The sequence below is a fragment of the Dromiciops gliroides genome, chromosome 1 (assembly GCF_019393635.1).
Source record: "Dromiciops gliroides isolate mDroGli1 chromosome 1, mDroGli1.pri, whole genome shotgun sequence".
In the NCBI taxonomy this organism is placed as follows: Eukaryota; Metazoa; Chordata; class Mammalia; order Microbiotheria; family Microbiotheriidae; genus Dromiciops; species Dromiciops gliroides.
Window position 1 is genome coordinate 673,412,933 of NC_057861.1, and position 25,078 is coordinate 673,438,010.

Genomic DNA, 25,078 nt, shown 5'->3' on the forward strand with positions numbered 1-25,078 from the left:
TGAGGATCAAGTGAATTGGTCTAATCCTTCTTCAAGGTGATTTGATAGAACTTTGAAAATTCCGGAGACAGCAGTCATGTTCCTCCTTCTCCATTGCCCTTATCTTATTCTCCCTTGGATCAGAGGTGCACGTATACACGGTTTCTTCTCCTCTTCCCTTTATGCTTTAGAGCCGAAAAGCATCTGAAAGATCATGTGTTCGGTTATTTTATAGCTAGGGAAACTGAGGCACAGGGCTGTGAGGTGACTTGTTTGAGCTTCTCTCTTAACGCCAGCAGACACTAACTGCAGCCCCACCAACTCTCGCTGCATTTCCCCCCATTTTCATCCAGCTCAGGAGAGGGGGGCCCAGGTGTCTGGCTGAAGGCCTGGGGGAGCACTCTGAGCGCTCAGGGGGAGGCGGTGTCGCAGTGACACCTGAGCAGGGGAGGGGCCCGGGTGGCGCCCGGCTGGCTGCACAATGCCTTGGGGCCCGGTGGGGCCAAGCAGGCAGGTGCCCACCTTCCCCAGCGGGACACCTGAGCAGGGGCACAGACCGCAGGATCCCCCAACCCCCACGTCCCCGAGGCGCTGAGGGCCCTGACAGCAGGAGTAGGGGGAGGTACCAGCCCCAAGGGAGCTTGGGGGCTTTCTGGAGACGCCAGAAGCCTCAATCAGCGAAACAGAGCCCGGAGTGAGGGGCGGGGAGGGCAGCTGGGGCAGGGTCCAAGGGTTGGCCACACGGGCAGAGGCGACAAGCGGGTTAGGCATGGCCTAGGAAGAAGGCGGAACTAGACACGGAAGGGGAGGGGCGACAAAGGGGGCGGGTCCGAGGCCCGGGGCCCGGCCCTCCCTTCGCAGCGTGCCGCACTCCGCCCAACCGACAGGGGGCGCAGGTACTTCGGCTCCTTCTAGGCTGAAGGGCTGTGGGCCCCTCCTGGCGCCGGCGCCGGCGCGTCCCGACCCGAGACCTGTCCGTACGCTAATGGCTGCCTTTGCAACCGCTGCGCTCCGGGGACTGACGCGCTCCGTGCCCTTGCTGAGACCGACTTCGGGGTGGTGAGGAGAGAGCCCCCTTTGTCCCTCACCTAGTGACCCTCGAGCCGATCCCACACATTACGACCCCCGGGTGAACCCGGTCCCCTGCCTCCCGCGTGCACACGTGACCCGGACGTTGGGTGTGGCCCCAGGGTGACCCCGACGCCGCGTGTGCTCCCTATCCTAACACCAAGTGTGCCCTATGACCCTAACGTTGTGTGTGTACCCATGACTTTAACTGTTTTTACCCTCGTGAATCCTGCATGTTTCCCTACACCTTGTGCTGACCCCTGACATCATGGACCCCCAACCCTGAAACCACGTGTTCACGTCTGACACCGGGAACCTCCCCACGGCCCTAACACCAGGTGTCTTCCAACTACGATTATCTAAAACTGACTTAGTGTCCCTGGGTAATCTGAACCCCATGACCTCTTAGAGTACCGTCTCCTGATAACACATATACCCCTCATCTTTGACACCTGCGTGCACCCTACCTGACTGCGGACCCCCAAATATCTGAGAGCATGGATTTTATTCTTTGTTCCTTTCCTGGATCTTTTCTGATTTTCCGAGTGTATCTACTGCTGTTTTTTCTACATTGTAGCTACTGCCTATAATAATCTGTACATAGACAATTTTCTCCCATGTCTTGTCAGTTTAAAGCCCTATTTAAAAAGTTAAGTTTTATATTCAGACTCACATTTTTTTCCTCTCAACCCTCTTAACCTCCTCTGTTGAGAAAGCAAGAAAAACAAAACTTTTGTTAAAAAATATGTATGGTCAGGAAAAACAAATTCCTGCATTGGCTGTGTCCAAAATAATGTCTGGGTTTGTATTGGAGTCTATCTCCTGTCTATCTGGAGGTAGGTATTATGTGTCATAAAGCCCATTTGATTAGGCTTGCAAGACAAACATATTCCTGTAAGGTATTGTGTGCTACTCTATCCCTGGTTAGGAATAAGTCAAATTCTCATTCCCAGACAGCATCTTCTTAACCAGTTGTTCAGTTTCCAAAATCTGCCCTATGACTTCTGAATAGCAGTTAGGAAAGCACCATCTAGGCCCTTAAGGTTTTATGGCCCACAACTCCTTTTGTCTTTAGCAATAATTTCTAGATTTCTCCTTGAAGTGTTATATGTACCCACATTAACCACCAGAAGTTATCCTCTTTGAAAAGTTTTGGGGGTGTCCTTAATACATAGCCCAAAAACATAGAAGACATTCTCCCCCCACTTTTTTTTTGGGTGGGGCAATGAGGATTAAGTGATTTGCCCAGGGTCACACAGCTAGTAAGTGTCAGGTGTCTGAGGCTGGATTTGAACTCAGGAACTCCTGAATCCAGGGCTGGTACCGAATCCACTATGCCACCTAGCTGCCACAGAAAACATTCTTTTTTTTTTTTGTAATAAAGTATTTTATTTTTTTCCCATTACACGTAAAGATAGTTCTCAACTTTTGTTTATACAAGCTTTCCAATTTCAGTTTTTCTCCTTCCCTCCCCTCCCTCCCCCCAGACAGCAGGTAATCTGATATAGGATATATATATATATCACACACACACATATATATATACATATATATACACATAATAACATTAAACATTTCTGCATTAGTTATGTTGTTTATTTTTTTTTTTAGTGAGGCAATTGGGGTTAAGTGACTTGCCCAGGGTCACACAGCTAGTAAATGTTAAGTGTCTGAGGCCAGATTTGAACTCAGGTACTCCTGACTCCAGGGCTGGTGCTCTATCCACTGCGCCACCTAGCTGCCCCCTAGTCATGTTATATGAGCAAAATCAGAGCAATGACAAAAAACCTCAAAGTAGAAAAACAGCAGCACCAAAGACAAAAGAAATAGTATGGTTCATTCAGCATCTATACTCCACAGTTCTTTTTTTTTCCCCTGGATTTGGAGATCCTCTTCTATCATGAGTTCCCTGGAACTCTTCTGTACCATTGCATTGGTGAGAAGAATATAGTCCATCACAGTAGATCAACACACATTGTTGATGATACTGTGTACAATGTTCCACAGAAAACATTTTTTTTTTTGGTGAGGCAATTGGGGTTAAGTGACTTGCCCAGAGTCACACAGCTAGTAAGTGTTAAGTGTCTGAGGCTGGATTTGAACTCAGGTCCTCCTGAATCCAGGGCCGGTGCTCTATCCACTGTGCCACCTAGCTGCCCCATAATATATATTTTTTGTTTTTGTTTTTCTGGTGAGGCAATTGGGGCTAAGTGACTTGCCCAGGGTCACACAGCTAGTAAGTGTCAAGTGACTGAGCCTGGATTTGAACTCAGGGGCTGGTGCTTTATCCACTTTGCCACCTAGCTGCCCCCATAGAAAACATTCTTAATGTTATCAGGTTATTACCAGTTCCTTCATCAGAGAATCGTCAACCACTATTTAGCTGTTCTTATACTGACAGTTTTTTCATCTGTAGATCCAGACAGTTCTATCTTGGAGGCTGCTTCTAAAAGGTTCTAGTTCCCTACCCTTTGGAAAGATACCTTTTATTTGGTCTTGGACTTTTTCCTATCTATAAATCTAAGTAATTTCCTTCTTCCTTCTCTAATTCATGATGTCACCCTTTATATCTAAATCGTGTACCTATTGGGAGTTTATCTCGGTATGTAATATGAGATGTTGATCTCTACCTAGTTCTGGCCAAACTGTTTTTATTGACTATCTAGTTCTTGCCTCAATAGCTGGAACCTTTGGGTTTATAAAACACTAGGCTACTATGTTCTTTTGCTGTGGTATAATGTATGCCTAATCTGTTCACTGATCCACCTCTTTATTTCTTAAACAAATAGCAAATGATTACTTCTTTGTAGTATACTCTTAAGTCTGATTCCTTCCCACTTTTTCTTCCTATTAATTCCCTTGAGATTCTTGACCAAATTTTGTTCCTCCTGCTAAATCTTATTATTTTCCCTAGCTGTACAAAGTAATCTTTTGGTAGTTTAATTTGTATACCACTGAATAAGTAAATACATTTTGGAAATATTGTTTTTATTATATCAGCTCAACTATCATAAGCAATTAATATTTCTCCAATTATTTAGATGTCTATGTAAAAAGTGTTTTGTAGTTGTATTCATATGGTTGTTGTGTCTTTGCAAGTAAATTCTCAATTTTTTGTACTTTCTAAAAGGTAGCTATTTTAAATGAAATTTCTTTTATCTCTTCCTATTGGGTTTTGGCTTTTTTTTTTTCTTGGTGAGGTAACTGGGATTAAGTGACTTGCCCAGGGTCATACAGCTAGTAAGTGTTAAGTGTCTGAGGCCAAATTTGAACTCAGGTACTCCTGACTCCAGGGCTGGTGCTCCATCCACTGTGCCACCTAGCTGCCCCCTTATTGGGTTTTAATACTGATGTGGGTTTATTTTATATCCTAAAATTTTGCAGAAGTTGTTTGTTAATTTTTTAGTTAATTTTCCAGTATTCCCTAAATTAGCCATTATATCATCTGCAAAAAGTGATAGTTTTGTTTTTGCTTTGCCTACACTTATTCAATTTTTTTCCTTGTCTTGTTGATATAGCTAGCATTTCTAGAACTATATTGAATAGCAATGGTAGTAATGAACATCCTTGCTTTACCTCTTGATTTTATTGGAAAGACCTCTAGTTTATCCCCATTAAAGATAATGCTAGCTCTTAGTTTTAGATAAATATTAGTTATCACATTAAGAAATTCCATTTATTCCTATGTCTTTTGGTGTTTTTCAAAAAGGAATAGATATTGTATCTTGTCAAAAGCTTTGTCTGCATCTATTGAGAAAATCATACGATTTTTGTTCTGGTAATTATAATCAGTATTCCCAATATTGAATTAGTCCTACATACCTGGTACAAATACAACCTAGTCATATAATCTTTGTGATGTTACTATAGTCTCTTTGCTAATATTTTATTTAATATTTAAAGGGCTAAAATTCTAGCTATACTATCTAAAATCTAATGAGTGGTCGCCAATAAATTATAAGCTTTAGCAAGAGTATTTAAGTGTTTAAATATTTATTAAAGAGCATTAGGATCAGAGAGAAAGGTAAAAATCTAACTATTTCTAAGAGACCCCATCTTCCAACCCACCATGGTAAGGTCAGGAACCCTCTAAAAGAGGAAGAACCTCTCTGCCAGGGTCCGCTTCCTACTGGGTGTCCTCCTCCCAGAAATGGGAGGCTCTTCAAGTTGATTGACTGGTAGCTTTGATAGACAGTACCCACAAGCAAACATCACTTCCTGATGCCAAGGAACTGACCACATGGCTTGCCCTCAGATGGAGCTTTCCTACAGTACCTCTCCAGCAGGTGGCGTCATTCCAATCGTTACAATACAATACAATATATTCTATAATGTTTTATTTAATATAATATAATATATATTAATAATATAATATAATATACTCATTAGGGATATTGATCTATAGTTTTCTTTCTCCCTGGTTTAATATGAAAACCATATTTACAGCAAAGAAAGAGTTTGGTAAGATACCTTTTCCTATTTTTCTAATAGTTCCTATAGTATTGGAATCAATTGTTCTTTAAGTGTTTGATAGAATAAATCTATCTGATTAATCTAGAATTATTTAGGTCTGACAAGAGTAAATTAAGGCATCCCCCAACTATTATAGTTTTACTATATATTTCTCCTTGTAATTTGTTTAACTTTTCCTTTAAGTATTTAGATGCACTGCCATTTGCTGCACATGACTAATATTGAGATTAACTCATTTTTATAGTACCATTCAGAAAAATGTAGTTTCGCTATTTAAGTGAGTCTGTTTTTGCTATTGATTTCTGTAACATCATGATTGCTACCCCTGCTTTTACGTCATCTGAATAGATTTTGCTCTAGTCTTTTTTTTAAACTGTGTACCTTTTTTTTCTAGTGTTTCTTATAAACACTTATTGCATTTTCCTTTTCATTGATGAATTCATTCCATTCATTCTCCATTATGATTATGTATCTTACTCTTCATTTATCTTTATATTTTTCCTTATTACTTTTTATTTCTCTTTGCTCTGTTTACCTGTTGGATGGGACAGTTAGATGGCACAATGGATAGAATTCCAGACCAGAAGTCAGGAAGACTTATCTTACTGAGTTCAAATCTGACCTCACTTACTTGATTTGTAAAACTGTGACAGTGGGGTCGGGTACCACTGCGCCATCTAGCTGCCCCCCTCACAATCCTTTCATCTGCCTCATGCCCAGACTTCACACTGTCGCCCTGTGTCAGCCTCATCCTTTCTTGTTCCCTCCCTACAATGCTTCACTTGATAGCTTGCCCTTCCTGGCCCATTCACACATTGCCCTGACATTTTGACATTTTCACATGCCCCTACCCACTGTGGGCCTCATTCTGTCTCCTGTCTGGGCCACTTACCTTGTATTTCTCCATGCAGTCTGGCACGAAGGAGCCACCACTTGACCCCTGTGGATGATGAGCTATTCCAGAGGACCACCATTACTTTGTTGGAGAAAGAGTCACCCCACATTATGTATATAGATACCTACAGTCCCTGGGGATTTACTATCAATGGCAACCGAGTTGTGGGGCCCTGTGCCTTGGTCCCCCATTCTGTCATTCAGTGGAATGTGAGTCCTTAATCTTTTTTTCTCCTTTCAACAGCACACAAAATGGGGCTCTGTTCTCCTGTTCCCAACACCCAAACCTTCCCCACTGGGTTCCTGAAGCATTACATAAAGGCCTACAGTGTATAAGCCACTGTAGATACAGAGCTAAAAATAAAACAGTCCTTGCAATTAAAGAGTTTGCTTTCCATTGAGGAGGGGGAGGAGGATATAACAAGCACATCGGTAAATAGAAATTAATTTCAAGAGGGAGAAAACACTAAGGGAATTAGGAAAGGCACAAGGTAGGCAGAAGCCTGTGAACTGAACCTTAAAGAAAGCTATGGAAGAGGTGAAGGTGAGAAGAGAGTACATCCCAAGTGTGGGGACAGCCTGCATGAAGGTAAAGAGGTGGGAGGTGACAACAAGGAAGCCAGTTTGTCTAGAACAGTGGGTGAAGGGGAGTAATATTGGATAAGCCTGGCAGTGTCCTGGGATAAGCATTTTAGAGAGTCTCAGATGCTAAGCTGGAGAATCTATACATTATTGACCTCTCCCTCTTACCACCTCCTCCCTTGAAAATGAAACCATGTTTTGTAACATATATGCATGATCAAGTGGAACAAATTCCTGCACTGGCCAAGTCCAAAAAGGTCAGTGTCTCATCCTACACCCTGAGTCAATCTCCTTTCTGTCAGAAGGTGGTTAGTATGTTTTCTCATGAACTGTTGAATTATAACTGGTTGTTACACTGATCAGAGCTTCCAGATCTTTCAAAGTGTTTATCTTTACTATGTTGTTACTGTCTTAAATTGTTCTTCAGGTTCTCCTCACTGCACTGAAGCCTACCCATCCCCTTCAGAATTTTTTTGAGCACAATAATACTATATCACATTCATATACTATCATTTGTTAGGCTGTTCTTCAATTGATGGGCAGCTCCTTCACTTCCGGGTTTTTTTTTTTGACATCACAAAAGAATTGCTATATATATATATTTTTTTTAGTGAGGCGATTGGGGTTAAGTGACTTGCCCAGGGTCACACAGCTAGTAAGTGTTAAGCGTTTGGTCGGATTTGAACTCAGGTACTCCTGACTCCAGGGCCAGTGCTCTATCCACTGCGCCACCTAGCTGCCCCCGAATTGCTATATTTTTGTTTTGGGGGTTTTTTTTGGGCCAGCAATGGGGGTCAAGTGACTTGCCCAGGGTCACACAGCTAGTAAGTATCAAGTGTCTGAGGCTGGATTTGAACTTAGGTACTCCTGAATCCAGGACCGATGCTTTAACTACTGTGCCATCTAGCTGCCCCCAAATTGCTATATATATATATTTTTTTTTTAGTGAGGCAATTGGGGTTAAATGACTTGCCCAGGGTCACACAGCTAGTAAGTGTTAAGTGTCTGAGGCCGGATTTGAACCCAGGTACTCCTGACTCCAGGGCTGGTGCTCTATCCACTGGGCCACCTAGCTGCCCCCCTTTTTTTTTTTTTAAGTGAAATTGCTATATTTTTGATGTATTGTTTTGGATAAGATTAAGTTGAAATACTTATGGGCTTTCTAAAATTTATCCAGTAGATAGTTGGTTTTCAGAACTGAAGCTCAGTATAGCAGTTAGGACTGGATATAAGATCCATTTGCATAAGTAACCATCAAATCCATGGGAGTTGATAAAATAACCAAGAGAACATAGAAAGAGAGGAGGGCCCAGAACAGAGCCTTGGGAGATCCACTTAATGAGTAGGGGATGGGAAATCATCCCATTAAGGACAGTGAGGAATGGTCAGACAGATGGGAGAACTGAGGAAGAAAGAATGGTGGAGAGAAGTTCAAGAATGAGGACTGAGAAAAGGTCATTGGAATTTGCAGTTAAAACGTTTAAATAGCCTGGATCTCTTAGGGAACCTTTGTGACCAGTGTCAGCCGAGTGTCGGAGGCCGGAGCCTGGGTGCAGGGGGTTGAAACAGTGAAGATATGAAGGCCCATTCGGGGAGACTGCTTGTGAGAGAGGGAAGAGAAGGGAGATGGTGGCATCCACCATCAGTTTTTCAGGATGGGGAAGACCCGTGTGCACGTATAGGCAGCATCAAAGCAGTGAGAGGATAAGGAGGGATTAAAAATGAGTTATTGACGGGCGGCTAGGTGGTGCAGTGGATAGAGCACCGGCCCTGGAGTCAGGAGTACCTGAGTTCAAATCCAGCCTCAGACACAACACTTACTAGCTGTGTGACCCTGGGCAAGTCACTTAACCCCAATTGCCTCACTTTAAAAAAAAAAATGAGTTATTGAAGGAGCATGCTTCCAGAAGATGGGGGAGAAAATGGCAGAGAGAACTACAGATGATGTTTACTTCACATGGGCACCTTTACCTGGAACTCTTTCCCTCCTCTGTGTAGGTGGGGAGCCATCGGGATATCACAGAGGAGAGCTTTTCCCTTTTCTGGATGTTAGAGCCTCGAATTGGTAAGTGGGGGTTGGAGGGAGGTGCACAGACTTCTCACTGGGCCCTACCCAACCCCATTGGTGAGGGCTTCGATTCCCCCTGGGACTTTTAGATCCTCTTGAGACCTCTAGGATAACACCCTTGGATGCCAACATCACACTGTTAAAACACTTTAAAGATAAATAACCTTTCCCCATACATGCTCGTTTTAAGGGTTTAGGATTAGAATTGGGCAACAACATTTATAATAAACACTAATATAGTGCTTAAAGATTTACAAAGCACTTAAAAATATTAACTCACTTAATCCTCACAACCTCCCTGGAAGGTAGGTGCTTTTTTTTTTTTTTTAGTGAGGCAATTGGGGTTAAGTGACTTGCCCAGGGTCACACAGCTAGTAAGTGTTAAGTGTCTGAGGCCGGATTTGAACTCAGGTCCTCCTGACTCCAGGGCCGGTGCTCTATCCACTGCGCCATCTAGCTGCCCCAGAAGGTAGGTGCTTTTAATGTCCCCATTTTACAAATGAAGAAACTGAGGCTAAGTGACTTGCCTAAAGTCACACAGCTGGTAAGAGTCTGAGGTCCCATTTGAATTGGAGTCTTCCTGACTTCAGGTCTAGTACTGTCATCTATACTATCAAATGTTTCTAGGAAGTTGATAGGGTGAAGTGTATGTTTCCCTTCTCCCAGGTGGGGACAGGGGAGAAGTCACATCAGAAATGGAACATCAGTTCCCTTCTTCCTCCTAATGGCTCTTCTTCCTGGCAGAAATTGTGGTGGTGGGCACTGGAGACCGCATGGAAAAGCTACAGCCAGAAATACTGAAGGCCATGAGAAAGCGTGGAATTGCCGTTGAGGTCCAGGACACGGTAAACAGCCCAATACAGGCACACACGTATACACTCTCACAGCTTCCTTTTAAAACCTGTGCTCATTTTAATTTATTCTTGGTTTCTCTTGCAGCCCAATGCCTGTGCTACCTTCAACTTCTTGTGCAACGAGGGTCGGGTGGCTGGTGCTGCCCTCATTCCCCCACCTGGAGGTTCACCTTCAGCTCCAGCTTCATCCTCACATGTAGAATAAATATCACTAATCCTTCTTTGTTTGTTTGGTCTCTTTTGAGGGTGTCCTCTCCCTTCTCTGCTGGATTACTCAAGAAACACTGTGGATACAGATGTAAAAGTGGAGCCCTCAAGGAGCTTTCTTTTTTTTTTTGGGTATGGGGCAATGAGGATTAAGTGACTTGCCCAAAGTCACACAGCTAGTGTCAAGTGTCTGAGGCCAGATTTGAACTTAGGTCTTCTTGAATCCAGGACCAGTGCTTTATCCACTGCACCACCTAGCTGCCCCAAGGAGCTTATATTCTTTTTTTTTTTTTAGTGAGGCGATTGGGGTTAAGTGATTTGCCCAGGGTCACACAGCTAGTAAGTGTTAAGTGTCCGAAGCCGGATTTGAACTCAGATACTCCTGACTCCAGGGCCGGTGCTCTATCCACTGCGCCACCTAGCTGCCCCTGGAGCTTATATTCTAATAGAGGGCAAAAATACATAGAGAAATGGTGGCCAGGAATTGGTTTGGAAAGTTACAGAGAGTAAATACACCCAGAAAGGAATAGATTGGTACACAAGGATGGTATTGGCATACCAAGCTATTTGTCTGTAAAAGGGAAATCATCCTTGCCTCTCCTTTCACAGGTTTGTTGTGAAAATAATGTGGATTTTGTAAAACAGGGTAAACCGAGGCAAGGCAAACAGAAGTCTATGGTTGCCCTGACCTATGTTTGAAAACCGAGAATCCCAAGAGTTGGCAGCAACCTCAGAGGATGTTTAGTCTCCTTGATACAGTCTGAAGAGCTGAGGTGCTCCCTGGAGAAGTGACCTGCCTTGTCACCATAAAGCTTTAGAGAAATGGGCTGTTAATACTGCTATTAACTGTCCTTATCCAGCCAGTGCTTGTTGGCCAAGAGAAAACTTATCTCCCCCGTCCCCCAGTCAAAGCAGGTAATTCTATTTTGGACCATAGACACCCAGGTTTTGAGAAATGCTGTTCTAGAAGCAGCTTCAGTGTTTGCTTCATGAACCTAGGCCAGCGTCATGTTCTATTGCTCCTAAGTAATTTCATCTAACAGAATGTCCTCCACCTGCATCTGGGCCAGAGCACCAGGAAGGCTAATGCCCCAGGTCAATTATAATCACTCGAATCAAAAAGAATTTATCAAATACCTACAATGTGCTGGGTACCACTCAAGTCGATGATATAGAGACACAAGTGGGAGTTCCTAATGCCAAGGTCATCACACTAAGCTAGAGGAGACAACATGGATAGAGGTGGGGGTAAGACCTGAGAAGGTTTTGGGGATTAAGGACAGATAAGTAGCTGGGGGTGTGGGGCATCAGGAAGGCTTCTTGTGTAAAGTGGAGTGGAAGGTCTATATTCTAGGCATGAAAGACAGTCAAGGCAAAGGCATAGGAGGACCAGGTGATGGGACAGTGAGGCCAGTTTGGCTAGAGAGGTAGAATGGGGCTAGGTGGTGAAGGGTTTTGCTTGCCAAACAGGAGCCTCTATTTGAGTCTTGATAATAAGGAATTCCTGGAGTTTTTTTTTGGTAAGGCAATTGGGGTTAAGTGACTTGCCCAGGGTCACACAGCTAGTAAGTGTTAAGTGTCTGAGGCCGGATTTGAACTCAGGCCCTCCTGAATCCAGGGCTGGTGCTTTATCCACTGCGCCACCTAGCTGCCCCAATTCCTGGAGTTTTGTTTTTTTTTTTTAGTGAGGCAATTGGGGTTAAGTGACTTGCCCAGGGTCACACAGCATTCCTGGAGTTTTTAAGAGGAGAAGTAGGGGGCAGCGAGGTGGTACAGTGGATAAAGCACCGGTCCTGGATTCAGCAGGACCAGGGTTCAAATCCAGCCTCAGACACTTGACACCTACTAACTGTGTGACCCTGGGTAAGTCACTTAACCCTCACTGACCCTCAAAAAAACCCAAAAAAGAAGTAACATCGGAGAGCAATTTTCATAGAGACAGCTCAGAAGTCAGATTATAGAAAGGTCCACGTCATGTTAGCTTTTTTTTTTTGGTGAGGCAATTGGGGTTAAGTGACTTGTCCAGGGTCACACAGCTAGTAAGTGTCGAGTGTCTGAGGCCAGATTTGAATGCAGGTCCTTCTGAATCCAGGTCTGGTGCTCTATCCACTGCACCACCTAGCTGCCCCCCCTTGCTGAAAGCCTTTTCTAGTTATTTGACTGAGAAATAAATGGAGAAGGGATATAGAGCAGGGTTTGGATAGGCAGTTTTTTTTGTGTTTTTTTTTGGTGAGGCAGTTGGGGTTAAGTGACTTGCCCAGGGTCACACAGTAAGTGTTAAGTGTCTGAGGCCATATTTGAACTCAGGTCCTCCTGACTCCAGGGCTGGTGCTCTATCCACTGTGCCATCTAGCTGCCCCTGGATAGGCAGTTCTTAAACCTAGGTTCAAGGGATCTATAAATTTCAGGGAGTCTATTTGGGTAGGAAAAAGTTTCTTTACTAACATTTAACTGAAATCAAGCATTTTCTTCAACTATAAGCATAGGCAATAAAACATGATTCTGAGAAGGGATCCACAGGCTTCACCAGATTGTCAAAGGGGTCACACACAAAGGCAAAGAACTGGTCTAAAGTTTCAAGGAGACTTGGAAATGCAGCAGGCAGCCAAGAAGGACCCAGCACAGGAGAGATCACAGCTGGCTGTTTCTGAGTGAAAACAGACAGGGAGAAGGACTTGGTCCCTGTAATTTCTCACACTACTGGTTGAGACTGCTGGTGCAGGTTGGTCCCTTTTGTGCAACCTGGAGACATCACCTTGAGTAAGGTCCAGCATCACACAGCCAGTATGGGTTAGGGGGAGGAATCAAATGCAGGTCTTCTTGGCCAGTTCTCTACCCACTATGCACCACTGCCTCTTGAAGTCTGGGGCAGCAGCAGGAGCCAAGTCAGAGACACCATAGGTCAGCATCAGATTCCCTTCACAAAGGTGGAGGGAAGCAGCTGAACACAAGCTAGTTGGGTATACGTGGAAGGGTGCTGCTAAAGGGACCACTACCGTGTATGTATAGATGTGATCAGAAGACCTCTAAGGGTGGTGAAGCCTTTGTTGGAATTTTACCATTCGGTCTGGCCTTCTTTCTTGGGAAAGCCCCCAGGTCTTGGTGGCACAATGTGTTGTCTTTCCCCCCTAGCCAGTCTTATCTCCTGCTAATCCTGTCCTTTGGGTTCTTACCCTCCAGAATCTCAGTATCTTCCTGGGATGGCCCTGCCGCTCCCAAATCTAGCACATCCACCACTCAATTCCCAGAACCTCCTGTTCTCACTCTTAATTGATCTGGAACTCATTGCCTCCTCTCACTTCTCACGCTGCCCAGACCTCCCTGCTATGCCTGGCTTAGTGTCTTACACTTTCCTGTTTCTCAGGCATCCCACCAGCAGAAAGTACTTTGTTGAGGATTGGTCCCATCCCACCGTCCTCCTTGTGCGGCCCCCCCCCCCCCTTGTCAGTACCTCGTGTGTCACAGGCATTATTCTGGGTCCTGTTTCTTGGCGGGCCTTTGGCCTGCTTGTCAGTTTTTGAATAACAGCAAGTAGTTACTTAGCCCTCCAAGATGGGATGGCAGAAACTGCCCAGTGTTAGCCTAGCCCCTACTCCCCTCCTTTTCCTTCACCCTATATGACAAAGGCCACAGACCACTATATCCAGCTTTTTATTGAAAAACCTAGAGGGAGAGGTGAGAGGCAGTAAAAGCAAACAAGGCCACTTCTCAGAAGAGCCGCTTCTCATACCTGTGGGGGGGAAGAACAAAAAGACTGTGAAAACAGCAGGTTGTACCTGTGATGGCCCAAGAAAGGGGAGGGTAGGATCTAGGACACTTACGAATGGAGTCCATGGACACCACCTTCCACCTGAGCGGATGATGTCCTCTTCTCAAATTTCAGCTCCCCTGAGTACATCATGGCTCTGAAGACAGACCAAGGGCATGGGGCAGAGAGTACATCACAATTGTTGCCTTCTCCTCCTTAACCCTGGGGGCACAATTCTACCGTGGGAGGGTCCAAGGCCCACCCTTCTTACCTGACTTGTGTTAGACTCTTGGCACCAATATCTTGGCAGGAGTGCTGGATGCCAGCAATCAAGTAGGGAACAAATTTGTGGATGGACCCTTTGTCCTGCACGGCCCCGGACACCCCTTGAGCCACCTTGATTTTGTCTGCTTCACTGTGGGCAAGAAGAAGGCAGAGCTAGAACGGTCTACCCATCCATCCCATAGCACAGATGTGAGCTAAAGAGTCTATAAAGTTGGTCCAGGATTCATCCTTGCTTCCCATCTTCTAAATGGGCAAACTGAGGGGTTGGCTAAAAGCCACAGGAAAAGCAGACTCAGAAACTGCTCCTGCCTTTCACACCAACTCCCCTCCTCTCAAAGAAACCCTGGGGCAAAGACATGAGGCCCTGGCCACCAGCAAAGTGTCAAGAAGCTTTGCGGGACAGTTCTGTCCTAAAAAGCCCCTCCCTCAGCCCCTTAGCCTCCCTCACCTGAAGTAACGGTTCTGGCTGCCGAGGTTCTTGTCCATTGCATCGAGGGAGCCCATCCCCCGGTATTTCTTTAGCCGGATCCCATCAGAGAAGAAATATTCACCCGGGGCCTCTGTGGTGGCCGCCAACAGAGACCCCATCATCACTGTAAGGAGACAGCTTCTGCTCAGCAAGCCCCTTCAACCTGCTCTCCCCTGGCACATACCACCATACACATGTGTATAGAGAGGCCATGCGGCTCTATGCCTGATCCATACCCTTTCTCAAGTATCCTCCTGCTTTCAGGTCCACACAGAATTTAAAGCAGGAAAGAGCCTTAGAGATAATCTAGCCAAAGGCCTCGATTTTGCAGAAGAAACAGGTTGAAAGACTGGGATTTGCTTAAGAGAAAGGGGTACTTACCTGTGGAAGCTCCAAGGGCAAGTGCTTTGGCAATGTGGCCCACATTTTGGATGCCACCGTCAGCAATGACAGGGACACCAAAGCGCCGTGCATATTCTGAGACCTTGTAGACAGCTGTCGCCTGAGGCCGCCCGCATGCCAGCACTAAAGAGGAAGATAGAAAACTGGGTCAGTTCAACTGAGTAGATTTGGGGGAATAGAATCCCAGCAGTCAAACTTAAGTTGCTCCAAGTGCCCTTGGCTATGCCTTCATCAAACTGAGGCAGCGGGGCTGGGGCTGGGCGGAGCTCCTCGCTAAAGAGCAGAGGGCGCATCATCAGAGGCTCATAAATGACATCTCAGCGTCGTCCTTTCTATCAGGTCCCCAACCTCCGCTCCCACCAGGCTCTGGTTACAAGGGTGGCCATGGGCACATGCAGTTCTTCCACTGAGGGGCAAGCCCTGTCAGTGACCATGGGGACAGGACATAGACTGTGCAGGTTAGTGGTCACACAGCAGGCAACAGCCTCAGCTATCAAAGCCTCCCTCTGCAGCTAGCTCTTCCTACACCTAGGCCCTTTCCCTCTGGAGGAGCTTAGGCGAAATGACAGCTTAGCCAGGGTTGTAGAAAAGAAGGAAGGAAAGGAGGGAGGGAGGGAAGGATCCTGTTCCTACCTAGTCAGTGGAGATAACTACAAGCAGAGGAGGGGCCTAGGTTCAATTTCAGGAGATGGTGGATGTGAGTCCCTCTCTCTCAGACAGGGGCAAAGAGGACAGCGGGAAGGGGCCTAGGGGCTCCAACTAAGGGCAGCCCAAGGCACATTTTCTGCCTTTCAATGAGTTCCCCTCCCCACAACACACACTGTCAGCACCACAAACCCAGGGAGCTACAGCTACAAAGTCAACCAAGCAGCCGGGCAGTGGTCAGCCAGGGGGCCTGGGCCGGCCAGGCCGGACTTACTATAGGTGCCCGTGACAGTAGAAGGGCATTTAGGGCTGTGGGACTTTATGTCTGGAGGGATCTTGGGAGCCACTAAACAAAACAAACAGACCAGAGTTTAGAGAGAAGAGCAGAGCTGAGCAAAGGCGAGCAGGAGCAAGGCCAGGCCTGGCAGGGAGGGGAGGTGGGGTGGTTGTCAGAAGTGTGAATGTGTTACTGGGCAGAGGAAGCCACTATATACACCCGGGGACATGTCAAATGAGGGAACAGTAAAGGCCCAGCCTACTTCCCATCCCTCTCTATAATCCCTCTTGCCTTATAGAGGACTTCATGCTCCTGACAGCCAGGCCTAAGTTCCACAGAACATGGCCTAAGGAAACTCAGGAAGTTGTTTGGCTGTCTGATGCCAGCTGAGTGGGCACTTGAGGGAACAATTCCTGGAAAAATCCCACTCCTACCCTGGGCATGATGGGGCCGCCACAAAAAGCCCTGCTCTCACCTTCCTGTGTAATGCAGATGGAGCCGCTGCCCATCCCAACCCTCAAGGCGTCCACTCCAGCATCAATGAGATTTTTTGCCTGTGCAGCTGTCACCACTGCAGGGGAGAGATAAGGTGCCTCAGAGTGGGGGAAAGCAGCTCAGGGGTTTTCAGATAGAGGAGCCCAACAAGCCTGTTCAAGCAGGCCTGATTCACCCAGAGCCCCAGTGGTGGAAAGAATCTGCTCTCTGACCAAGCCCAAGTCACTGGGGCTCCCAACACCGATTCTGAGGAGAGAAGAGGGAGACCAATGACCAAGCCCGAGAAGGTTCACTGCTGCCCTGCCCAGCCTCACCATTGCCACCGATAACCTGGAGGTTGTTGTATTTCTCCTTGATGTACTTGATCATGTTAATTTGGAAAATGGAGTTTCCTTGAGAAGAGTCCTAGGACGGGGAGGGAGAATTGGTTTGGTTGACTCTGGCAACTGCAACAGCCAAGTCAGTCAGTATGTAGCTGGCCCCAGTTCCTTCCACCTTCTTCCCTGCTCACCAGCACAACCACATCCACACCGGCCTGGGCCAGCAAGTCAAGGCGATACTTGTCGTCCTCATGGGTGCCGATGGCTGCCCCACACAGAAGCTGCTTCTTGGTGTCCTTGGATGCCAGGGGGTAGTCCCGATTCTTCTTCAGGTCCGTGCGGGCAATGATGGCTACTAGCTCGTCATCCTCATTCACAATGGGGAGCTTCCCTGGAGAGCAGTGGAAGTGACACTGGTAAGGGACACCTGGAGTTGCACCATGCACCACCCTTGTATCACCTGTGTACCTCATCCTCACCTTTCTTGCTCCGCTGCAAGATTTCATTGGCTTCCTTTAGTGTGACTCCTGCAGGAGCCACCACTAGATCCTCCCGCCTAGTCATGATCTGATGAAACAGACACACTGATCTTGGACACTCAGAAGCCAGGAGTCTCCTGACCTTTCTTATTCAGGGACCCCTTGGTCAATAACCCTAAATATGCCAAACTCCTCAGAGTAACAAGATCTCATTTCTCTAGTACTTTGAAATGTCTAACTGTCAGGCAGAAAATATCCCCATTTTACACAGGAAGAAGCCGAGACTCAGAGGGAAGATAACTTGCCCAGAGTTGCATAACCAGAAAGGAATAAATAATAGAACTTCAACCCAAGTTTTCCCAGACCTGACTTTAAAAACCAGCTGCCCTCCCTCCACTACAGCTTTCCATAGGAAGTGACCATGAAAAATCTGCCTTTGGGGGTAGGGCCACACAAAGCTACAAGAAGTCCAGGTCCTGCTTAAGGGGTAGCAGCAAACCTCGCCCAGAAAACGGTCATGTTCCTCCTCCTTAAGAAAGTCGATGTCACGAGAGGAGATGATGCCCACCAGGCGGCTGCCCATCTTGCCATTGTCTGTGATTGGGATTCCACAGAAGCCATGCCTTGCCTTGGCTTCAAATACATCTCTGACTCGATCTTTAGGGCTCAGGACCACAGGGTCAGTGATGAAGCCCTGCTCATATTTCTAAAAGAAAGGGAGAAGACCAGATGTCGAAAATGAGAAATCTCCTTATGTGGCCAGATATCAAGTCACAAACTAGCTCCATGGCTGGAGTGACCAGTTACAAACACCCCTGAACTTCAGCCAGTGAGCTCAGTTTGGTACTCGGCACCACTTTTCTGTACTGCTAGCCTATGCATACATGTGCAGTAACCATGCATTTAAAAAAAAAAAAAAAAGAAAAGCCTAGGTCTAATCAAGAGTCTTGCCAAACTGACCTTAACTTTGCGCACTTCGTTGGCCTGGAATTCGGGAGTGCAGTTGTGATGGATAAACCCAATACCTCCTGTCAGCTGTTGACAAACAGAAAGAAGTCAGTCTGGATCCTTGACACCCAAACCTCTTTCCCCACTTCTTTGCCCTCAGAAGACTTACTGCCATGGCAATAGCCATCCCAGCTTCAGTGACTGTATCCATTGGGGATGAAACAAGTGGGGTCTTGAGGGTTATCTTCTTGGTAAGTGCTGAAGTTAAGTCCTGTGGACAGAAGCAGGCCTGGTCAATGTGGAATGCACTAGCCTGGCTTCCCAAAATAAAGTTTCATCCTGAGTCACTCTATCCCCTCCCCACCACAATACAAGGGTTTGGGGTTCTACTTACTACTTGATCTGCCGTGAAGTCTATATAGCCCGGAAGGATAAGGAAATCACTGTAAAGAGGAGGAAGTCAAAGTGAGGGGAAGGATGTCAGCCCCAACCCCGCTACCTAAGTGACAGGTCTCAGGGATGCAAGGAAGTAACACTTCTCTTCCCCTTCCAGAGTGGTCCTCACTCTCCTGGGTCAGATTCCCCACCCTGCCCCTATCTCCAGTACCCAAACTGTTGTGCTGTCCCCTTCCAGTGAGGTCATCAGAGCTGACGAGTGACAGCTCCATGTGCCCCGGGGAAGGGATATTTTGGGCCTGAAATTCCAGCCACCACCTCCTTCTCAGTTCGAAAAGGAGAGAACACCCCCCCCCCCGGGGTGGTCCGGTTTCTGGACTCTGACATCATCATACTCACCCACCAGGGGCATCAAGCCCAAGGCTAGGCCCGAAGGGGTCCCACCTCCCCTCAGACCCCTTAATGAACTTAGAATGGCCCCCACCCCCCGCAGGGCGCTCGGGGTTCCAGCGCCAGCACAAGGCATCCCCGCCGGACCAGCCCGGGGGCCTGGTCCAGTCTCCTTTTCACCGCCACCCCACCTGACGCCCCGCCCCAGGAGGTCGTGCCCGAACCCCTCCCTCACTTGTACGTGAGCCCATCTCCGCAGTTGAAGAGTTGCTGCGCCGTGAGCCCATCGTCTGGAACGTAACAAGTGCCACCGCTGATGAGATAGTCTGCCATGGCGAGAACTGAACGGGGAAGGGGGAGGAAGTGGGCCGGGCTGGCGGGAGACCCGGGCAGAGCCGCGTGGGGTAGATACTTCTCCCGCAGAGGCCGAAGGAAGCTCGGCGGGGCCAATATAAACCCGCCCGCTGCGTCACGGCGCAGGAGCGCGAGGCGTACCCGCGGCGTCACGGCATGGCGCACGCGCACGCACGGTGACGTCCTGCTGCACACGCCCCGCCCCGCTGAGATCGGGATGGCGCTTGCGCAGAGACACGCTCTCAGCAGCGGGGAGGGAGGGGCGGTTCTCGAGTCGGGAGCGTCAGTCTCTGGAGGTTTACCGGGCTGAACTCTGAGCGGAACTTGGGGCTGGAAGTCAGGAAGGTTAGTCGTGCCCTATCCCCTGTCCCAGAGGCCGTGGAGAAACGCGAGCACCGGACTCAGACCGGGTTACACCGAGGCCCAGAGTTTACATCCAGGGCCTGCTATTTGCATTGTGACCTTGGGCACTACGCGCTCTCTGGGACGGGCCTGCATTTTTGAACTCGTCCAGGACTGCAGGAGGCTCAAGGGTGATCGTTTACCGGGGCGTTAATCCCCTTTTAACCATTTTTGCCCCGTCCTCGGAGAAGCCGAAGCGAATACTAGCTGAGCAGAGTCGTTCTTCGCTTCGGGTCCCGTTGGTCTCTTATCCCTACTCACTCCTCCCTCGTTCCCTAATGCAGCCCTCCAGAAAAGCCCAAACTTTACAAATGACCGTTACCTTACATTACAGGTCTTGTGGTCATTCCCACAAGGCCCTGCTAGAACTAGAAATAATCTGATTTGCAAATTCACAAGTTGTTTGTTTGGTATTCCCGCTCACGATAACCTAGTTAAGACAAGGAATGAGAGAGAGTGGCATTGGGCAGAATTGAAAATCTCCCTGTTTCAGCACGAGGTGGGTAACTTTGGGGGGTTCTTAAATAAGTGGCATGCGGGGTTGGGGGTGGAATCAGATCAGTCAGGATCTTAAGGTGGCTCAGTGAGTAGTGAAGTGAACCTAGACCCTGGAGGACCTGAGTTCAGATCCAGCCTCTGACACCAGCTGTGACCAGGGCAAGTCCCTTAACCTGTCTGCCTCACTGTGTCCTCATTTTTAAAAGAAAATAGCACCTACCTCTTAAGAGTCATTGTGAGGATAAAATGAGATATTTGTAAAGTGCTTCTCAAACTTTAATGTGTTATATAAATGTTATTATTATTATTATTATTAATAAAATAGACTGAACTGCTTACCACTACCTAGCCTAACAACCAACATAAAATCCAACTCAAGAAGGCCGGCCAACTTAAATATTTACCAATTCGACTTTAAAAGTCAGGATAGCCCTAGATACAGAGTTCTATTCCCGAAGCAGTACTGTTTGTTCAGCCTCAAAAATAAGGCAAAAAGGTCAAATAAAATTGTAGTCACTTATGAACAGAAGTATATGAAAAATGTTTATAGGTGTCAAGAAATAGAAACATCAAAAATAAAAGGTGCTTTGGTTACTCTCCCCATGAGCTGAAGTCCATTTGTCCCATATGATGTCAGGGAGAGGTCCTATTCACATGAATCAGTGCTGAGGCCACATCCTCTATACAGAGGCTGATCTGTTAGGTGACCAAGCAACGTTCCTCTGCTTGATTTGTCATTCTTCTATCATGGACTCTAAGCAGGAGACAGTTGCTCTCTCTGCCAGCCTTCTCATAGGGTTTTAGAGCTCATTTACAACAATGGGAGAAGAGAAGCAAGCTGCTGAATTAGGAGGAGGAGAGCAATTAGCAATACAGAAACTTGTTTCCCCAGATGTTTTCAGAAATAATTTCTCTCTCTTAGGAGAACTGGAAATAATCCTAAAACAACCTGAGAACTTTTTAGATATAGTATATTTAATCCTAGACCTAGATGACTCTCCAGCCCTGATGGTCTCTGACTAGGAAAGAACTCTGGGCTTGGTGTCAAGAAACTTGGATTTGAGTCCCAGCTCTGCCACTGTGTAATCCTAGTCAAGTTAACTTCATCTCTTCAGGCTTCAATAACATAATGAGGTGGGAATAAAGGATATCTCAGCTCCAAAATTCTGTGACCTTTCCTTCAGAAATAACCACTGGAGAGAAATGGAGTCCTGCCTCTACTAAATGGTAAAGCTGGAGGAATTAAAACAACCTGAACCCTGTCCCCCATTTTTGTTCTCCCTTCCCAAATAAAGACGCATTGTTCAATAGAATGTTGAAAAGACGTGCTTGTCATTCTTAATAAACAACTAGAGTAAGAATACATAAGAGAAACAGTGTTGTATCTTTATATGATACACAAGTGTATGTTACAAGAATTCCATCAGGCACACGTGCCTCAAGTTTTAAGGCCTCAATGTTAGGCCAAAAAAAAAAAAAAAAAGCATGGTAAAAGTTTTTACTTTAACATCTAAAATGTCATTTGTCAACGGGGCTGAATAGAAATTGTCTTTAATAAATCATAATTGAAGTTCTCTCCCCTTATTTTTCTTCCATTAAGATGCCAAATTAATGTCTGAGCACAAAGAAAGAAAAAGAACATGGCTACACCATCAACAGGCAAGGCCAGCCAGGCCCCTGGGGAAGGCAGGCATGGCAGGCACCCCGGGGACAGGAAGGGAGATCAATCATAATTTCCATTCTCTCTGGAGGTGAGGAAGGGGCCATATTTTCTCCTCTGCAGTCCAGGCCCCTTCCCCAGGCCCCAGCCAAAAAAAAAAAAAAAAAAGTTAGCCAGCAACTTTCCAGGGTGTTCAATTCTTTCAGAAACATTGCTCCAGCAGGCACAACAGTCTGTCATGGGTTTATGATGATGCATGGTGGGTAGGTTTTACTTTTATATTTTCTTTTCAACAGAAGCAACCTAAAAGGGCTTCATAACTACACCAATTAAAAAAACAAAAACAAAAACAGAAAAGAAAAGAAAAAAAACTGAGGCCTCTTCTTTAGTGTGAAAGTCTGTACAGTTTTTCCTTGTTTCTCCCCATCTTGGTTGAAAGGAGATGCTCAGTGCATGTTACTGGCATTTGCCACAGCAATAGCTTCCTGAATTTCTCGTATCACCAGGATCCGGGTAAGCATCTGTTCCATTTGCTCTCTGTTGATCGGTTGAACTGAATACCAGATTGGGCTGTTGGGTGCCACTACTGGCTCAGGTGTCAGGTAAAATGTGTCATTTCGGCCTTTCACACTCTGGGGACTGAAGAAAAGGGAAAAATATTAAGGCTAATTCATACTCTCACCCTGAACCTTACAAGTAACTTGGCTATACTATTTTTCTTTTGGATTCCCTACAGTGAGTACTGAGCTCTATACATTCTACGGGGAAAAGGCAGAGCAAAAAGTCATGGCACAATGCCAGAATTACTGTACTTTATAACCTACTCAAGTGCATCAGAAAACATGGTATCTGACAGATTAAAAAAACATATCCAGGGGCAGCTAGGTGGCGCAGTGGATAAAGCACCTGCCCTGGATTCAGGAGGACCTGAGTTCAAATCCAGCTTCAGACACTTGACCCTTACTAGCTGTGTGACCCTGGGCAAGTCACTTAACCTTCATTGCCACCCCCCAATTAAATAAAATTTAAAAATATATATATCCATCAGTTTTTTCCCTCTCCTTTTTCTTTTTAAGATATTTTGTCACAAGGAATGGCTCTCCAGGAGGGGAAGGAATATGGAGAACTCTAAGTGGTGTAAAAAGAAAGTTATCTATAAAAATGTACTTTAAAAATGTAAATGTGTTGTCTTGGTGTTATTTAATGTTTAATTTTACAAGTGTTGGGGATTACCTGAAACTTCCTTAAATGCCTGGGCCATGAGAATTCCTTTCCCCAGGGATCAAATTCGCCCCTCCCAACAAACATAGAGAAAGAAGTCTCACCATTTGAAGAGGTAGAAGTCATAGAGTTTTATGGGGCACCTCAGTGGATTCTCTGGATTCTCAGTCTGCTCCGCATACATATCATCTGTAACTACAGAACCCACCCCCACCATATATACTGTGTCAGACTGCTCCCTTGCAGGTCTGGCTAGAACACAGCTCGAGAGCAAGACAGACAACTCCAGAGCCCATGCACACCCACACCTCAGATCAGTGAGCCAGAAGGCATCTCCTTTCACCATTTTAGGAAGAAACATGGAGCCTTCTCTGGAACTCTTGCTTTTTGCAAGGATAAACTTAGAGCTTCTCACCTGGCTGGGCAGAAGTGGGTTTAAGGATTACAGGAATTGACAAGGACCAATTTTTCAGTTGCTACCTGCAGTAGATTAGCAAAATGTGGGATAGAGGGTGGAGGGTAGTGGACAACCAGAGCATGTAGGTTACTTTCTGCCTATAGTCATCCCAAAGAAGTCCTGTCACAGCATAACAGGAGATAGGGTCTGCTACTACCCAAAAGGCTCAACCCCCCTACCTTTCTGGCCAGTCTGGTGTATGCCAAGTGCCTTCAGATACCGGATACTTGTGCTCTTATCCTTGGGATTTGAAGGGTTCTTCTTTGTCTGTCGTAAAACTTTGGAAAAGGCCAGTTTCATGTGCTGGTCTACTGTTTTCAACAGAAAGTACCTAAATCATAAAGTAAAGAGATATTAAAATGATGTGACAACCATGAGAAGGATGTAGGAAGGAGAACTTTACTCACCCAATGACCACAAGTAGCTCAGAAAAGTATCTGAGGTCAGACAAAACAATTTAAAAAGATGTCAAGGAACCTAAATTGCTATATAGGCAGATTCTGGCTCACCACCCTGAGGCACAGAGAAACTTGGGTTCTAAAAAAAATAAGCAATTTCAGAAACAAATTGGGTCCTCTCAGGTAGTAGGTTGATACATCATCGTTCTTTCTCTTAGGTGTTAAGGGGGTGAGGCAGGAAGAAAACCTTGCCTAATAAGCATAACACCCCATTCTTCTGTGTCTCCCTAGATGCAATTACCATATAATATACAGACTCTCATTCTCCAGAAACACTTACTTTGTGTTAAAAAACATGAGCGTAGTGAGGAGCGTGGAGGGGGAGTGAGCTCCCAGTTGCTTACATTCCCACAGCATCTCCTCTGTCACACGGCTGGGCAGGACATAACCTACAATAAAATAGTATTGTCATAACATGGAAATGGGAGGTATGCCAAGGAGACACATGGAACAATCTGTGTCCACAGGAGAGAACAAAGTGGAAGAAACGGAGTGTACAGTGTTAAGGATCAGGAAGTAATGATAGCACTCCCAACTTTGGTCCAAAATTTTCTACTCCTTAAAACTTGTTTTCAGCTTTTATATTTACTGCCTGAAAAAACCTCCTCTGTGCATCAGATAGCAAACATTAAGGGATAAAAGAGGGGCTGGTGCACAGTAGTTTGGACAACTAACTCCCCCTTTTCTAGGCCAAGGCAGAGATGACCTACTCAGCTGAACTACCCTTTGTAACCATGCTGAGCACAAAGGTTCTTGCTCTGGACTTGTGGAAAGGAAGCTCCATAAGTGATCAGAGCTACCTCTGATACACTTATCCTGGGGCAGTAGTTCTAGTCTACTTTAGGTGCCTTTTGCAGATACAAGAATCCTTAGACTTCCAGGTACTCTCCTTTTTCCAGTGTCTTGGCCTCTAGAGACCTTTCTAGAGGCCAAAACTCCTGGCAAGCTGGCTATTCTTGCTATTATGCCCACTGGATAGTGATCAAGTACAAATTTAGGGCACAGGGCCAAGCCAATGACTTAGGCTTATGTCCTAGCTAGGAGCTGGG

General features: G+C 46.1%; 3 protein-coding genes across 4 annotated transcripts in view; 1 reads left to right on the forward strand and 2 right to left on the reverse strand.

Annotated features, from left to right (window-relative positions):
* The first annotated feature begins 827 nt into the window (after positions 1 to 827).
* Positions 828 to 10,139, forward strand: NDUFAF3 (NADH:ubiquinone oxidoreductase complex assembly factor 3). The gene is made up of 5 exons (XM_043978481.1): positions 828 to 1,038; positions 6,432 to 6,624; positions 8,995 to 9,061; positions 9,809 to 9,909; positions 10,004 to 10,139. Exons 1-5 carry the CDS (start codon positions 965 to 967, stop codon positions 10,121 to 10,123), a joined length of 555 nt encoding a protein of 184 aa, XP_043834416.1. The 5' UTR covers positions 828 to 964; the 3' UTR covers positions 10,124 to 10,139.
* A 3,624-nt stretch (positions 10,140 to 13,763) lies between these two features.
* Positions 13,764 to 19,432, reverse strand: IMPDH2 (inosine monophosphate dehydrogenase 2). 2 transcript variants are annotated; one of them, XM_043979936.1, is made up of 15 exons: positions 19,215 to 19,432; positions 18,588 to 18,636; positions 18,363 to 18,464; positions 18,206 to 18,280; positions 17,745 to 17,951; positions 17,246 to 17,333; positions 16,958 to 17,157; positions 16,761 to 16,851; positions 16,427 to 16,522; positions 15,949 to 16,020; positions 15,009 to 15,152; positions 14,607 to 14,751; positions 14,145 to 14,288; positions 13,947 to 14,030; positions 13,764 to 13,855 (listed from the first exon to the last, which is right to left on the reverse strand). In XM_043979936.1, exons 1-15 carry the CDS (start codon positions 19,310 to 19,312, stop codon positions 13,834 to 13,836), a joined length of 1,617 nt encoding a protein of 538 aa, XP_043835871.1. In that variant the 5' UTR covers positions 19,313 to 19,432; the 3' UTR covers positions 13,764 to 13,833. The 2 variants fall into 2 exon arrangements, with proteins under 2 accessions (XP_043835871.1, XP_043835872.1); XM_043979937.1 differs by lacking the exon at positions 15,949 to 16,020 and having other exon boundaries at positions 19,215 to 19,430.
* Positions 19,433 to 21,546: 2,114 nt separating this feature from the next.
* QRICH1 (glutamine rich 1) overlaps positions 21,547 to 25,078 on the reverse strand; it is a 72,353-nt gene continuing 68,821 nt past the window's right edge. The window contains exons 8-11 of the mRNA XM_043979935.1: positions 24,310 to 24,418; positions 23,751 to 23,902; positions 23,219 to 23,309; positions 21,547 to 22,532 (exon numbers count right to left, since the gene is read on the reverse strand). Of these exons, the coding sequence (XP_043835870.1) occupies positions 22,340 to 22,532; positions 23,219 to 23,309; positions 23,751 to 23,902; positions 24,310 to 24,418 (545 nt within the window). The 3' untranslated portion in view covers positions 21,547 to 22,339. The remainder of the gene's footprint in view (positions 22,533 to 23,218; positions 23,310 to 23,750; positions 23,903 to 24,309; positions 24,419 to 25,078) is intronic.

What these genes read in the sequence shown, in the direction of transcription:
- NDUFAF3 (XM_043978481.1), top strand. Translation starts at nt 965, where the DNA reads ATGGCTGCCTTTGCAACCGCTGCGCTCCGGGGACTGACGCGCTCCGTG. An exon ending in CTGAGACCGACTTCGGGGTG is followed by an intron (nt 1,039 to 6,431) that starts GTGAGGAGAGAG and finishes TTCTCCATGCAG; the next exon opens with TCTGGCACGAAGGAGCCACC. An exon ending in GATGTTAGAGCCTCGAATTG is followed by an intron (nt 9,062 to 9,808) that starts GTAAGTGGGGGT and finishes TCTTCCTGGCAG; the next exon opens with AAATTGTGGTGGTGGGCACT.
- IMPDH2 (XM_043979936.1), bottom strand. Translation starts at nt 19,312, where the DNA reads ATGGCAGACTATCTCATCAGCGGTGGCACTTGTTACGTTCCAGACGAT. An exon ending in CCAGGTTATCGGTGGCAATG is followed by an intron (nt 16,523 to 16,760) that starts GTGAGGCTGGGC and finishes TCTCCCCTGCAG; the next exon opens with TGGTGACAGCTGCACAGGCA. An exon ending in CATCTGCATTACACAGGAAG is followed by an intron (nt 16,021 to 16,426) that starts GTGAGAGCAGGG and finishes TGTTTTGTTTAG; the next exon opens with TGGCTCCCAAGATCCCTCCA.